General features: G+C 40.8%; 1 protein-coding gene across 1 annotated transcript in view; it reads left to right on the forward strand.

The window, feature by feature from the left end:
* LOC137889014 (kazrin-like) overlaps positions 1–17,105 on the forward strand; it is a 200,186-nt gene that overhangs the window by 54,533 nt on the left and 128,548 nt on the right. The window contains exon 3 of the mRNA XM_068732572.1: positions 16,237–16,423. Within this exon, the coding sequence (XP_068588673.1) occupies positions 16,237–16,423 (187 nt within the window). The remainder of the gene's footprint in view (positions 1–16,236; positions 16,424–17,105) is intronic.

The following is a 17,105-nucleotide window of genomic DNA, read 5'->3' on the forward strand; positions in this document are numbered from 1 at the left end:
GATCTTGGGCAGTGATTATAGACTGTAAAAGTAGACAGGCTAGATCTCCTCGTGGTTAAATACCAGAGTAAATGGGATTAGGTTTTGGTTTCCCATGAGGTCGACTGAGCCTTCCTACAAAGCTCACACATTAAGGATGAACACAGCGCTGCCCGAGTAATAGATAAGAGCATTTTTCCTGTCCTCATAGTGCCACTGAAATGTGCTTGTCTAACTCATTCTAATTTCATTGAGGCATGTCCAGAGGTCTTACCTGAACAGTAGACTGGATTTGTATAAAAGTACACGTGCCATGGCTTAAATTGATTTCTGAAACCCTGGGCAGAACAATGAATTCACAATTTATTGAAGGAGTTTAGTGAGGACTGATGCCAGGTGCTTCTATTAGCACAGGCCTGACTATATATTTCACTTCAGTGAGCTTTGAGTGTAACCTAAGACCTAGTGTCATGCTAAAGTACAATATCCAGCATTTAATAAATTGGACACACTGACAGCAAAAAATACAATGGCCCATGCAAAATCAGAAAACATAGCTGTGTTTAATTCATTCAAAATGTAAACATCATCTTCCTCTGCCAGAGCCAGAATCCTTCTAAAATAACTCCTTCATTGTTTTGCAATGTTTTTCTTTTGGGAGGGGGGTTTACAGTGGAGAAAGTTCTTGAATATCATCAACCAACAAATGTTTTTTGTACAATCGATGTATCTCTTGACGTGACATGTTGGATACGTTAGCCACCACTGAGTTTAAGCAGGCTCCGTCTGTGGTTTCAGACCTTGTCAAAGCGACATCCAACACCTATAAGAGTGTTTATTGCTATGGATATGCAACTGTGCATGAGCATCACTGTCATGTTCATATGTGCAAATATCTTGTTCACAATCGCTCACATGCACACATGCACACAAGTGTCTCTGTTCTCCTGTACTTTTTCTTCACTTTCTGTGTTAGGGTCATCAGAGCTGGCTGTTTTCTGTATATTTTTGCTGACTCTGTCTGGGCACGCTTGGGTGTCTTTCAATTTAGCTCCTTCTGATAACTTGGCCTCCTCCAGTAGATAAATATTAAATTAGAACAAATTACTCCCACTTTCTCAGCAGGCAATCGTGTCCTCTTCCCCTGAGGCCTTAAGCAACAGCTAAACAAGCACTGCTGCTATCTGTAATTAGGAATAGAAAAAACAAAGCACACGCCAACGCATTCGACCTGCTGGATGAACGCCCTTTGCATTATCGATAGGAACCCTCCAGCTGCCTCCCCTGGATAACTGGACATTATTCAGATCCGCTCTGTATATTCACAGGGGGAGTCAGAAATTGCTAAATGCACCCCATTTCTTCCTCTGAATCTGCATTTGTGAATTTCCCACAATAATGTGAAGGATAGGATTTCAGATGGGCTTTTTAAATTAAAGATAGATGTGCTTTGCTGTCGTGCTTTTACTTCTTCTACATAAGTGTCTCCTACATATATACAGAAATAATCTTCTTGCAAATCCTTTTCATGTTTGTTTTTAGCACTGATTCTAGGTTCCAGAGAAGGTTGTAATCCTGTAAGCCTGTTTGAGTGTGTAACATTATTAGTATAACATGATTTGGATGGCAAAAGACAAGTGAGTTTGATTGGGTGTCGCTCCCGGGGGAACACTTTTGGATGAAGGTAATATTGTGTAGCATCTGACTATCTGGCACAAGTTATTAGATGGTTTGTGTGATAGGGACATGCTGCCGTGCAGAAAGCTGCTGCAGATGGCTCATATTTATCTGTGTAGCAGCAGCAAAACCTCAGTTTGGAGCAGTGAGGGCAATATCCGGAAGCAAGTATGCAGTTTGCTTTATCACTGCTTTATCAACCTTTTAGAATATTGATTCACTTATCCGTCTTCCAGCCTATTTATTTATCTGGCATGGTATTGGTCTGTTTCTTTCTTTTCCGTTTTGTCTATTATATATTGATGATACTCTGTCTTAAACTATGTATACAATCAAATGTACAGTTTGTATGCGTGTGTATATATACTGAATACACACACACTACTGTTGTAGTAATCAGTCCCTAGGTTAAATAATGTGCAGTGTGACTGAACCCCAACTGATATGCAGTACAGTATGCACGCCCCTGTTTGGAAGCAGGGGCGTGCCTGACTGGTTTGAGGACAGTTTGGGTGGATGTGGCTGTCATGCTACTGCTTACACATTGTGTCTGTGGAATTATAGCTGAGAGAAAAGGCACAGAATGACACATGGAGCTCACTGATATGAATTTCTCTGACAGAGCATGTATTTTCCCCTCACTGTAGAGAGTTCTCTTTAAACTCACGGTCTTACTTGAACAAGTCATGTGTAGATGACTGACGTTAGGCTTACAATAATGAAACGCATGCTTTGATCTGGGATTTGATGTTGTGCTAGGGCCGGCCATGAGAAACCAAAAGAAAAGGAAACGGCACGCATTCATTATACTGCATGCTTTTGTGACTAAAAGCATCCATAAAGGAAAAATAGCATTTGTTAGAATTAGGGGAAGGATTAAAGGAAACCAGTGTTGACTGTAAATAGGAGGCTGAACGTAAAACCAAATCGATGATTCACTGTGATATGAGAACACCACAAAACGTCCGGTTCCACACTGCCATCACCAATGTCATTAGGTGCCACATGATGAAACACTCAAACAGGTCATTTTGGATGGAATTGACAACCAAACTAAATGAGTCCTTGTTTAGTTTGGAGGATTTGTGCTGTTTTGGTATTGAACATAAACATGGGTTGTTATAAGCTGTTTGAAAAGAATGACCAATGCTCTCATTTTTTCTAGAGAAGACAGTCTCTCGTTGGCACATCTGCAATGCAGTTTCAAATTCGACTCCAATTCCCTCAATTTCAAAATGAATATAATGAAATATTTTTCTAGAGTATAATTTTGTAGCAGGAAAAGTCCACAGTGAGAGTGCTCACCTGGAGAGAATTGCTAATGTTTCGCAGCATTGCAGAATCTTTCCTCAGACATTTCGCTGCGGCGTGACTTCTCTGTGAAGACGTCGCCGTCTATTATCAAATAAAGGTGAGCTCGTGGTCTGCTGTGGTTTGCATATGGATATTAATGGCTTGCAATATTTCAGTTCCAGACACTATATGAGGAATTTGTCAGATGCAAACCATGAGCTGGTGAATTGTGCAGGAAAATGATTGACATTTTTCAATTAATACAGCCAGATGAATTTAATATGTTTTGTGCATTAATTAACTGAAGGGAATGGAAATGACCCGAGCTAAGGTAGCATTAGCATGATCTATGCACGGGTCTGCTGGGGTCGATTACCCAGCTACAAGCAGGAGAGTGAAAGAATGCAGTCATTTTTTGATTGATGTCAATTCACATTAATTCTGATGGAAAGGTCTGATAACTTCACTATCAGACTGAGCTCCTGTCAAATTAAAAGAAGGTCAGACTTTCTGCGTCTGAATCCCTCAGTGTTTGCAGTGCGGTGGCTCTGTTTGAAAAGGTCAGCTGATCACAGTATGTAAACAACGGTGTTATAATAAAAGAGGCTGCATCTCTTTGATGCACCACACAGCAGTGTGTTATGTGGTCGTTACTGTTCAGAAAGTATAAAACTTTGTTTGGCATTAATTTACCCTCGCTGCTTTGCTGACTTATTGTTTTTAATCCCAACAAAGGCATTTTCCTACATATTGTTGAGCATAAACAAACTCCCAATACTCATTTAAATAAAGCATGCTAAGATTTCTCATACAGCGAAGCATAGCAAAAGTAAAAAGTCATCAGATTGATAGATGATGCGATTTGTCATAACATAGATCGAAATATATTAGGATCAATACTGACAAAGGAGATGGTTAAGTGTCTTGACTGACAGTTATACTCTTGACATAAACATTATTTATTAATTCTGCGTTTCCCTTATCATTCACTCTGAACTATGAGATTCTGCCTCAGCACTGTAAATGATGCCCACACTTTTTCTCCAAGTTTTGACAGAAAAGAAAGAGAACGACAAACCGCTCTGATGTCAGAATGTGTGTCACTGTCATGAAATATTCATTATGTTTGCCGAGGGTGTGCATTCACTTTAGAATAAGAATAGCTTGAATATTTCAGCAGCACACCCATTGATCTGGGCTGTGAGTGTTGTTGAATATTGATCATTCACTAACTTGACTGAGCCATGTAGAGTACACTTCCCAGTCTTTTTGGAAAAAGCTGAAATGTGTCATAGACATAATTGCTTCTTCCGTATTCAAAATTTAGGAAATAATTGTTTGTGTTTCTCTACCATGTACTGTCTAACTCTGTTTATTGAACCTGTGTGTTTGCCCGTGGACACACTCCTATTGACACGGATAGGATTTCAGTACTGTTCCTTTTATTCTTTCTCTCTCTCCCCTCAGTTAATTACACTGTAGCTATCCTTGATTTCGTCTTTCCTCATTGGGATGCTCCCACGAGTTACCTTCTATTTGCTTTTGACACAAGTTGTAAATAACAGTGAGAGAGGCCATAACTCATGTTAATTCTTCCTCCAGACCTCTCATGCAGATTAATCACTCCTATGCCTTTGAGCTCCACCTGTGAGTCTTGTCCCACTGATATGAATTCAGTAGAATTGTAGGAACCGTGTGTATTCAAGTGCAATGGAGGATGTGTTGAGGCATTGCATAACACTTTTTTAAAACTAGTCGTGAGATTGCATTTAACATAAAAAACATATTGCGTTATCATTTAAGGATTAAGGAAATATAATTACTGACTGTCAAATTTCATTTTTTTTCTATGCATAATTTAAATGCATATATAATTTGTCAATTTATGATTACTTTGTATCTATCAGTGTATTAATCAGTAATAAAAAAAAAAAAAGTCTGGTGGCATACGCCAGACAGTGAAGGCTCGACTGTTATCATAAACTCAATCTAAAGCACATAAGGCATATTAATATGAATACTTTGTAAAAAATACTTTTTCTAGGTATGAGCTTGGGCTGGAGGTTGTTTTAATCTGCAAGGAGAGGGGAGGATACTCTGAACCGAAGTGTCCTTATTGTCAGACACAGAAGCCCGATGGATGAGGAAGCAAGCAAAAAGAAATCAATAAAATATCACCACAGATTAACTTCCATGACATGATCCTCAGATGCTGCAGTTTTCGGGTGTCACCAAGGTCCTCAGCCTTTGTTATTTATTTTTTAATATATCTTTTGACTCTTGTGACATTGAAGGAGAGCCACATGCAGACACAAACACTCACATACACACAGCAGGCTAGCTGAATGACTGACATGTTAATATTTACCTCACCTCACGCCTCTACTTACTTTACTTCTTTAAGACTCCACTTTTCCCATTATAATTGACTTCACAGCGGTGCTCGCCGTGCTCACTGAGTTCAATCATATTTGAATACACAGCTAGCAAGCTAATCCCAACCATGCAGAACTCTGAGGATGACTTGCAGCTGTTACTAGTCCAGTCCAAACACTAGTGCTTCATCTCCCTATTGGCAAAACTCAGATTAGTCTCTGCGAGAAAACATTTTTTATCACACTTTTGACTTTATCTTTCACTACCTTCATTTGCTGTCCAAACCCAGCTGTAGAGTGCTGGAGGATGTTGGGCCATGTGCTGCTCCAACCGCTCGGGGCTAAACAGCGATGACCTTTTCATCTGGCAACGCATAGACGGGAGTAATTACTTTTAGATTTGAACAGGATACATTTGTAAGTAACCTTTTTTTATAGGGAGAGCTGGCAAAACATACATTAGTCTGTTTGCCACCCTTTGCTCAATGCAGTCTTTCAAGTTCAGTGCAGCATTTACACACCGAATATTTCAGTCTGTGGAGTCATACGGCCTATAGCTATTATTGTGTCATATAGATCAGTCATGTTCAGTTACCAGTATAATGAAGAGTTGGCTTTAAATATACATGTGTGTACAACCAAGTGTACAGTCATACCAATGTTGGTGTCTACACTATGGAGCAGAAACTTTAGGAACACCAACTCCCCCATACAACAATGCATAAACACTTCACCTCCTACAACACAGGTGCTGATTTTGGCTTATCCTTCTCGGTTCTGGCTGTAATCACAAAGCACCCATAGGTTTCCACATCCCATTGTTCCCATAATCAGCAATTAGGCTCTCGGTAAGCACTCAATGCTAATTTAATACTGGAGGTAATGAGTTAATTTGCAAAGATCTGCATATTTTGAAGTACAATGAATGGAAAAGCTGATTCCCCATGGTGTTCTAGAGGCTGCTCTCCTCATTCCTAAAATTGATTCTTGTTTCTTCTCCATAACCATCATGACAATGGGAGTCTACTTAATTCTGCTGCAAATTAATCAAGTATAAACATCATTTGGTATTGATATGATTTGCATTCATTTCCAAAATGAAGTTTGGTATGCTCCACTAGATCAACTCATTGGCACTGAGCTGAATCCAGATATGAATACCAGTGTATCTCATTAATTACCCAGACTGTGGCGGCCCGCCAAAGTCTTATTTTGTCCCACCACAGTTTCATAATGAACCAGAATTATTGAACACTTCTTCACTGGTGGACTGGCTAGCTCTCTCCGGGTGCGCAGCAACCGGCTCTAGTTTGCTCTGCAGCGAATTCGGCAACCCACCTGTCCCGTCTTGAAACACGGACCCCATCTGGTGTACCATGCTTTGTGAATTTGAGTGTGAATGTTTTGCCATTCATATTTATACAACCAATTTGTTCATGATTAAATAGTTTACCATTGTACAGTGTAAAAATACTCTGTTATAAGGAAAAGTCATGCATTCAAAATGTTACTGAAGTCAGAGTACAAAAATATACTTAAAGTACCAAAAGGAGAGTATGGTCATCATGTAGAATGGCCTATTTCATGTAATATATTTACGATAGGCTTGTATCATTGGATTATATTTATTGATGCATTATTGTGTTTTTCACTTTAATGCTGCAGCTGGTAAAGGAGCTATAAAAATACTTTTTATACTTAATAATTAGGACATATACTGCTCACTAATACATCATAGTTTATTAGTTGATTTATATTTAGAATCTGAATCTGCAAAGTAGCTTAACTATAATATTGTCAAATAAATGTAGGGAAGTCAAATGTACAATATTTCCTTCTGAGATGGACTAAGTTACTGAAAATGAAAATACTCAAGTAAAGTACAAGTGTTTTCATCAGGTAGAGCACCCAGAGGGTCCAAGGTCCATCCATGGCCTCTCGTCTGATGAGGATTTAGCTATTTTTTTGGTTTACAATTTGCTTAAACTGTCTACTTGTGAATCAATCCGGTTGTAGCCTATATGTTGTTTCTCAAATCCAACTTCAGTCACGCATTTCCATTTGCTCATTGGACTGTTAACAATGAGCAGCGCAAGGAAAAGGAAGTCTTGGCCTGGATATCTGCTGGCTACATAGGAACCCCAGAAATATAGCCCCTTTCCCCCCAGAGGCTTATCCATCAACAGGCCGATGGGTTCCAGGATTGCGTGATGGCAAATTACCAGATTGTAAAAAACTCCTAACAAAGCAAAGTCTTTGACCTCAGCGCTCTGTATGTTACACCGTGTCACCAGTCATCTCATGGAGTAACAGTAATACATGCAGAGCTGACACCACAGATGGTATAAAACACTGGGTCACGTCTGAGGCCCATCAGCTGATTAACAGCCTTTGAGACTGCTGGAAGGGAAGTGATAACAAACTGTCTTTATTCCTCACCCGTACAGATATTGCACTGAAATTACAGTACCGATATCGTCAGAAGTAGTAAAAAGGCATGACCTTAGGAGAAAAATAATGTAGGGGGCGCTGTCACTCCAGAAAAATATATGCAAAGGATAATTACGTTCTTATCAACAATGAACTTTGAAATGTGCTGCTGTATATTTGAGTGGCTCTAAACGGCATATTAAAAATACATTTTCTGTAGTATAACACCTCTTCCTCTCTTGTTGTTACAAATAAAAGTAAGTAAATCTATTTTTGGTATTTTTTCAATTCCATTTTTGTTGTTGAAGTGTTGTCATCCATGTGCTGTGCCTTTTTGAAGGAAAGTGGTTTTTAAAATGATGCATCAAGCTGGCCAGTATCAACCCCCCTACAGCACCTAAACAGAGCTTCTCTCAATCCTCGTCACAGAGATGACGGCTGCTGAATACTGAGCAGAGGAGACGGGAGCTGCCCCTCAACCTGAGACGCACAATTTCTCTCTCTCTATCTCGCACACAAAGACAGAGATACATGCATACACACACACACACAATTAACTACTCTAAGTGAAACCGCACACACCTACGTAGGGATTTTAGCTCCTACAACACTAACGGCATCAGATGTGCAACCACACACTCCCTTTCAGCAGGAAAAATGGACCATCTGTGAGCTCTTCAGGCCACCAGCCAATGACATTGTTTAGGACTCATTTTAACAGCAGTCGTGAACTGCATTTTAAATCTTTGTTCAGCCGTCTCTAGCATTTGGTCTTTGAAAAGCCTTTTTTTTTGTTTGTGTTTTGCAAACATCTGTGTGTGGATATGAAAAGAGCCGCTGTAGTAGAACTAAGCCTCACTAATTTCTCAGCTACTGTGTAAGCTCAACTACAGTCATCTTTGAAAATATTTACAAAGGAGGTAGAAGCATACTCATCAGGCTAATGAGATTTTATTCTGATGCTGTATTTTATGAGGTTGAATATTGAGTTGATTGAATTTTCTGATGTCACCAGATTGCTTACTCTGAAAGAATATTTCATAGATAGTCCTCTACTTATACGTATATTAAGTAAGTCTTTTTGGTTCCCTTTCTCAACCAGAGTCATTTTAATATTGGGTATTCATTTTAATATTGGAGTTTGATCCGATACTTATATTTACTTAAATATGAATCGGACTCATTGAACAATTTTATAATTATCTTACTCCTCTAATGTATTGATCTTCTTCGGATGAAGTAAAACTTTCATGTTTCTGTAGCTTGTTGTATTCTAACCCGCGCCGCTGCTTTAAATATTCAGCTTTAAAACATGGGGTTCTTGCTTTACCAGGTAAGCTACCGGGGTGCCCCTGCTACATGTAGCTTTTATGAATACGCTTTATGTTGTGTATTTAATTGGAAGCTCTTTTGGTAGTGATATGTGTTTTTAAGGTTACGCTTGTTTACAAAATCCACTTCCATTTGTAACACAATCATAACCTTCACCGCCTTCAGTGGAAGGAGATCGATGATATCGCTCAACCAGATTCAGACATCAGAGCATTTTTTCTATTTTGCCTATGAACTTGTGTGAGATCTTTGTTCCTTGCTTGTCTCACTCAAAAGGGATGTGTATCTTAATTCCCATCAAAGCCCGCAAACCTGTTACGTTTCTGAGATTAGCCTTTAGCCTTTACTACAGAGCCAGGGTTCATTTGGCAGTATGGAGTGCCAAAAAAATGTCTGTTTGCCTTCGCTGTCTGGATCTGCCTCACGCTGACAGGGGCAATGTGAAAGCAGGAGGATGTGAGCAGGAGCTTAGTGTGAATGGAACAAGAGATTAGAGAAATTGGGAGAGTTGGGATAAGGATACAGGACAGGCTATTCCAATAACACACTCGCCACCCCTAAACTCCACACCCTTGTCAGACGGAATGGAAAACTTATCAGTGTGTGTCAACAAACTGTTTACCGGGTTGCATCTGTGTATTTTGTTTCTTAGCCACGCAGTGCTGACGACGGCAAGGACAGCAGAGGCATCGATAATGTATTCACTGGGAGCATGTTTGCTGCCCGACATGAGTTGCTCATCTCAGTGAGGTGATTATAATTATAGACTTTGGGATAGAAAAATAATGATGGATCGGGGAAAGGAAAATATGGAAAAAAATAGAAACACGATGGAGTAAAAACAAAAAAGTTTTGCTTGTTGTTTAAAGCTACGTCCTGCCAGAGAAATGAGATCTTTTGTGTTTAGAAAACCAGTAGATGGTAGATTTCTCTTTGTTTAATAATGGCAACGAATAATGAAGCAGTATTAACTGAGATATTAAGTCAAAGATGACCCATAAAATATTAATTAAACACAATGTATTATCTTATAAGGTAATGGGCCAACAGTTGCATATTTAAACATCCAGCAGGTCCACAATAGCATTCATTTGGAGTTGTCCAATATTCACTCTCCTTTTAGCTTGGTGGTTGTCTCACACTCCTGTTTAAAACAATCTGACTCTTAAGCTGGGGAACGCTCCACCATGTTCACCAACTATTGCCTAACTTTGTTTATCTTCAGAGATAAGGAACTGAAGTATGTCCTTCACTGACACTTGGAGTATTCATCAGGGTTCGGTTTGTGTCAAAATGGTGACCTGTTACTTACACAACTGTCTGTATAGTCCCTTGAGGTTAGGCAGACAGTTGCCGCAGCACAGAGCCGTCTCTCTCTTATTCTCCAGCTGCTCAGTAGTATTCATTTTCAGATAGTTCAAACAGGGAAGGAAGGGGAGGGTTGAGAATAAACACGATAGTTCAGTGAGCATAATTCTGTGTTTTTACAAGATTTGTGTCTCCTTTGTCTTGGATTGACAGTTTGCTCCCTTTTTGCAGAAATTATCCTTTATGCATAATTGAGATAGTGTTTTTATGGAAAACTGCTTTTAAGAAACTGACGCAAGAGAGTGCGTTATCTGGGTTGTCTGTCTTGTCTATGAGTAAAGCCAGTGGATACAAACTCCTTATCAAAGTTGGTCTCCTCTTCATTACCAGACTAGCTGAAGTGTTGTTCACTTAATTTGACCCCCCCGTTACCTTTTTTTAACCCCAAAACAAACTTTGTTCATTATTAGAACTTTATACAATGTATACAATGAACCGTAGACGTATATTGACGTGAAATCCAGTAAAGCCGTTTTGTAAACTACAAACAATTAAAGCAGATCCACAACATCATAACCCAGCGAGAGCAAATATAAAAGCTTTGGTAAACGTTTTCCTGGAAATACTGGGTTGTTTGGTTATAGTAGTGACTCATACAAGGAAGAACACAATAGTTTCGGATTATTCTGATTCTGTCACGCAGGATCTGTTGCCCAAATGAGAGCTCTCTATTTGTGGAAGGAGCCTGAGGGCATGGTTTCTTTTCTTTTTGGTGCTACCCACAAGTGACAAGATGTTAGACTTTCTGCACAACAGTGGGCACAAGTGACACCGACCTGATACGTTATGGGAACATCTCTATCAGTAGCTCTTTCTATGTCTCTTTTCCTCAATGTCCCCCGATAGTTCTCCGCCGCCATCACTGTGTGTGTTTATTTGTGTGCACTGTGTTCAGACTCTGCAGAGAAAGACAGTTTTTTGCTGAGCCCCATTCTCTCCTAAGATAAGATAAGATCTTGATAAGAGATCTAGATAGCATTCAGCTACAAAAAACAATTTCCTTACTCCTCTGGGGACATAAAACCATTTCCCTTTTGCTCGGAAAAAGTAGAAAAACAAGCAACCCAAGAATGCACATGAGCATGGCTCCTGCATTACAGCACCTTTTCCACCTCATTGGCTGGCCTTTCCAGATGCTATCAATGAGCAGGTGATTTTGGTGCAGCCAAAAAGTTCTGCATTGCAGAGGCATCCTGTGAATCACTAAATACAGATTGTGGTGTAGGTATCTTTACATTGTAATGAGATTTTCTGCACAGCTACCCTGACTGCTGTAAGCAGAAACGACTATAAATACAATCCATTGTCCTTTCTAAAGGGAAAAACCCCAGCTTTTTATTATTGAAATAATTGTTTTTTTCTAAATGTTTCTTCCACATATGAGTGATGCTTGTTAAATGTATTCTTGAAGATAAGTTGATGATGAGCGCACACACACACACACACACACACACACACACACACACACACACACATACAGATTCATATTTCTGCATGCTCCTCACGTAAAAGTTTCCTGTGGGACCATGCAATGATTAATTAATGAAGCTTATCTTAAGGGAAAAAACAAAATTACATCTCCTAGTCCACGACTGTCTGTCAGAATCTTTTAGCAATTTTATTAGACGGCACAGAAGTAAACTTATGCAGACACGGGACAATGTGAGCTTGAGTAAAACTTCTTTTCTGCAGATAACCTGACATATTAATGTTCTAGTTTGGTCATCATTTACACTGAGAAACTACTGTAACTAAATTATACCGTAACTGCAGTAAGATAACACAATTACTCTTTTTTTGAGAGACACTATTTTCATGGTGTGATAGTTTTTTGTACATAATGCTTTTAGATGACAACACAAAAAATGCTTTAGATAAGTAGTTTGTAACAGTGAAGTATGTATAGATTTTCTGTACTGTTTTGTTCCCCACCACAGCTGGATTCTGTTTCTATTGTTGCCGGGCAACACATACCATCCCAGTGAATACTCAAGTCTCGACTGTTATTGTTTGGCAACAAAATTGCACCCCAGTAAGTAGAACATTAAATAACCGAGGCTTAAAAACTACTGTATACAAACCTCAGCGCTGCAACTTTTTGCATGGCTTAAGTTGAATGCGGTGACGTGGCTGCAAAAGGCCTGCCACTGATCCCAATCCCCACTGTTATGTCTACATTCTTATGCTAATCCGAACCCCCAGCACACTCACTAATGACTGATCCTCAGTATGCCAGTGAGTCCCAGTTCACTCCACTGACCAGCAGACACATTCAAGACCCCCAGAGACATAATTTATGTGATGTATAGACAGACGTCACATTTACAACTCATGTCCACATGTTTGGAGCTTAACTCGCAATAAACCAGTAACCGATGAATGAACAACTCCAAAACATTTCTATGATTATGTTTTTGCATTGTTTAGCTGTTGTTCCCTCTGGCATTCTGCTCTTATAGGTATTTTACGAAAAAAAAAACTCCTGACATTAGTCTCATGTTTTACCACAAAGCCTTTGTTCATCATCTGTGATGCAAAAAACATCAGATTTGGTCCTCGTCTTAGTTCGCTTTATAAAAAATCCAAGTGCACCACGGAGTGTCTCTCCTGCCAGGCTGCTGACGGCGCTGTCAGCCGAAGAGTCGATCACACTGGACAGCAGCGGAGAAGGTTCTACCGTTGGCTGGTTCAAAAGTAGTTTAGCTGACTTCACTGCCACTCATCACTGGAGCTGAGAGCATCAGAGTCGCCAACAGACTCGAACCACGCTTCCTGGCCCCACGCTGTCTCACCCCTCATGCTGCTGTCTGTTTACATTATTCCTGTCTTTCTCCGTCAGTTAGTTTTGAGAAGTTTAAGTTTACAGCCTGCCATGCTGTTGCCCCAGCATTGCTCTTTATTCAATGACGCAACCCCAAAAAAAATAAATGTTTTGGGGGCAGCCTTAGGTGAATGTGTATACCAACATACAGTGTGCAGGTTTACTGTCAGGATACATACTCATGAGAAAAGACTGAAAGGCTAGGAGATAAGATATATCGATGGATAAAAACAAATCCACTTACACGCTGAGATACCACAGCATCTTAATTACCCAGAAGGGACCAATAGACTTTTACGACACCTGGCAAGAGATGAATCCCATTAATGAACATCAAGTGACTTTGGGATTATTAGTCCCCTAGTGTGTGTGTGTGTGTGTGTGTGTGTGTGTGTGTGTGTGTGAGTGTGAATGAGTGTACAGTATGCGTGTGTCTTTCCCTGCCCTCCCCTGTGACTAATGTATCATATGCAGTAGCAGGGTCGTCTATAAATAACAACATGATGTTCATTTACTGAGCGGGAGGGGTGACTTGTGTCTGGGCAGATGGCTGAACGTGTGGGAGGGAGTGAGTGTGTTTGTGTGTGTGTGTGTGTGTGTGTGTGTGTATTGTTCCCCATCCTTAGATGGGGAACTGTAGCGGACTGTAGCGGACGGTCAGTTAGGTTTTAGTTGAGACCACAGTGTGGGCTTCAATATTAAGATCACACACACACTCGGAGTGCCTGAGGCAGCGGCAACATTACGCAGCAGTTGCTCCCTGCTCTGTGCAGCGTGGTGGCCGATCTGTGTTTACCACATGCAGGATGGGTCGGGGTCTCACTTCACATAATCCTTGGAAACAATAACAACACAGCTGTACTGCCGAATGAGTGGGCATGCTTTGACAGCCAAATGTCAGATCATAGCTGAGAAATGCAGGCTGAGTTGGGGTGTTGGGTGGGAACTGGGGCACTTTCCTCAGCCCCGGTGCTCAAAGACAACCATTCAGAGTAGTTAATTATAAGTGCTTATTTTTGCAACCAACAATTAAGAGCCTACTGTCAAAACGTCTTTCCTGGGCTGTGAGATTGGATACTGAGAGCAGGAAAACAGACTTTCCCCCCCTCTAGCATTCAGTGACGCAGCAGTATTGTGTATCCAGTTTGACAACTAGGAGTCCTGGGTTCAAGCCGCCAGCCCCGCCTAACGCCTCATTTCCACTAAGTTGTTTGACTCGACACAACTCTTGGTAATTTGTATTTTTGGTACAGTACATTTCAAAAAAAATTCCACCGACTGCCATTTGTAAAAATCTGGGTCAAGTGAATAAAACAATTGATGTTACTGTAGCTATTTGAAAATGCCGGGTTTGTAAAGGATGTCCGATGTCGCGCTAGTGATGATTCTCTCACCAGTCAGCTGCAGTGTTTTAACTCCAACGTGTCGGTTCAGCTCGCTTGGAACCTCAACTGACGTAGTACCAAAAAAAAGGACCAGGTACTATCTACAACTTTTGTTCATGGAAAACTCTCAAGCATGTTGAGTTGAGTAAAGCCGTGCCATGTTCAGTGGAAATGTGGCTTCAGTGTCCTTTAAGTTAACCAGACAGTTAATCTCTACCAGCTCTATGGATAATGGTGTGAAAATAATAATTAAAAACTATTATAAATTATAATTTTTTTATTCTTAAATCTCTGCACTCAAATGTGGTTGAGTGTGCTCTTGAGTGTGCATAGATTCTGTTCTCCATGTGCTCTCAAATCCCCCTCTACGGTTAAAAAATAAAATAAATCTACAGAACTACCCCAAACATTCTTAGTATAATGAGCCTCCTTTTGGTTTTGATCAATATAATCTGGGCTGCAACTAACCATTATTTTCATTATTTAGTAATCTCATGATGCATTTTTTTGATAGTCATTTAGTCCATAACACAATTTCTCAGAGCCTATTTAAATCTAAAAATACCCAAAGATATTTAATTACCAATTATATAAAACCCATAAAGGCAGCAAATCCTCCCTTTTGAGAAGCAGGATCAAGCAGATGTTTGTCTTTGGTTTGTTTTTTGGGACTGATCAACTAACTAATCCCTTAACATTCTTGTGGTTACAATGGAAATCAAAATGTAACGTTTTAATGGAATTTTTAAGGCATAGAAAATGTCATTGGTTTGCAGGAGAAAATGCCTCGCTGTGATACTGTGAAGACAGCTTTGTTTACATAACTATTATTGTTGTTTTTCCACAACTGCTTCTTTGTCAAACTAATGACTTCCTTCCCGTTGTCAATGAGTTCATGGAGGGATGTGCATTCAGTGCAAACAGACAAAAAAAGAGGAAAGGCTGCAGTGTTTTACTGAAGTCAGTGTTCACAGGCTTAGCCAAATGTCTTGTGTGTCTGTTCAGTCAAACACACAATCCCTGAACCTCACAGCATTATCTCCCGAAGACAGCTGTGCTGAGGACCTCTGACTTCCATGTGCTTTTATGGTTTAGCTCACTCCTCCCCTCCCCCCGGCTTTCTCTGCAAATGGTACAGTCCATTTAAAAAGGTGCTTGTCATCTCTCAATGCTCTGTGTCCTTTCAACAGTCAGCTGCAGGGAGCACATTTCACAGGGGCAGTGCTGGCTCTCTAACACACACACACACACACACACACACACACACACATGTACACACATTCTCATGCTGTTACCGAACTCTCAGACACACACACCCAGGCATGCTCTCACACTGACACAATCACACCACACATACACCGCCTCCAAAGACACACATTTCCCCTGAGGTGGACGCCTCTCTTTAAGGGAAAGGACAAACTGCTTTGAGGATTTAACTTGGCTTTCCTATAAAAAGGGAGCGAGTACAGACAGAAAAAGGAGAAAGAGGAAGGATTAATTTGAGGACAGCTTCCTTCACAGGAGATGTAGAACTTGTCAGCATGACACCTTGTCTGGATTCCCCTCTCCTCCTCAGGCAAAAATCCTGAAAATGATGGATGACAACAAGCAGTTGGCTCAACGCATCGATGGGGCCATCCAGTCCGCCAGCCAGGAGGTGACCAACCTGCGGTCAGAGCTGAGCGCAACCAGCCGCAGACTGGCCGAGCTGGGGGCAACTGACTCTGCCAGCATGCTTGAGACCCTGCAGCAAAACCATAACGGTAGGAAGAGTCGCTCGGAGAGTAGATCGAGACTGTGTGCTTGGGAAGCCGCGGACATGTGGAGAAGGATGTGTGCGCTCTGATGCAGCTGTGTCTTGTCTTGCTATGTGTGCACGTGTGTTTAGGCGCGTAACGGATGAAAGAGTGAGTTGCCTCTATCCATGGGAGTAAGTGCGTGTTTGAAAGTTGGCAAGTGAGTGGGTGAGTTGAACAAAAGAGGTGAGGGGTTTTCTGGTGGCTTGTGTCCACTCAGTTCTCCAACAAATCCTCTCTCATGTTGAATAATTAACCTCCTGAACCTTGAAGAGGGGGGGGGGGGGGGTAGTGCTGCTCTTCAGTAAGGGCAGAGTGGGTAAAGTTACAACCTCTTTTCACTCTCGGGCACTCTGTCTGCCGGTTCATTCGGTTCTCCTTTAACTGGGCAATGGATCTGTGTCTCTTGAGAAGGAAAGGAAAAGGGGGCTGGTTTTAGGGTTGCCGTGGGTTACTGTTACTGAGCGCTGTTTGAATGGCTGCCCAGTCCGTAGAATGCTGTCCTCGCTGTGTGTGTGTGTGTGTGTGTGTGTGTGTCTATGCGTTGCAGCTGCTCTGTTTGCCCTTTTCCAACTTTTTGTAAACTGAGTTTGACGTGTAGATAGGTAACAGATGTGTGTTTTTTGTGTGTTTGTGTACATGCATAAGC

Source organism: Cebidichthys violaceus, unplaced genomic scaffold (genome assembly GCF_023349555.1).
Source record: "Cebidichthys violaceus isolate CVI_PGR_0920_01 unplaced genomic scaffold, fCebVio1.0.p SCAF_6, whole genome shotgun sequence".
Taxonomy (NCBI): domain Eukaryota; kingdom Metazoa; phylum Chordata; class Actinopteri; order Perciformes; family Stichaeidae; genus Cebidichthys; species Cebidichthys violaceus.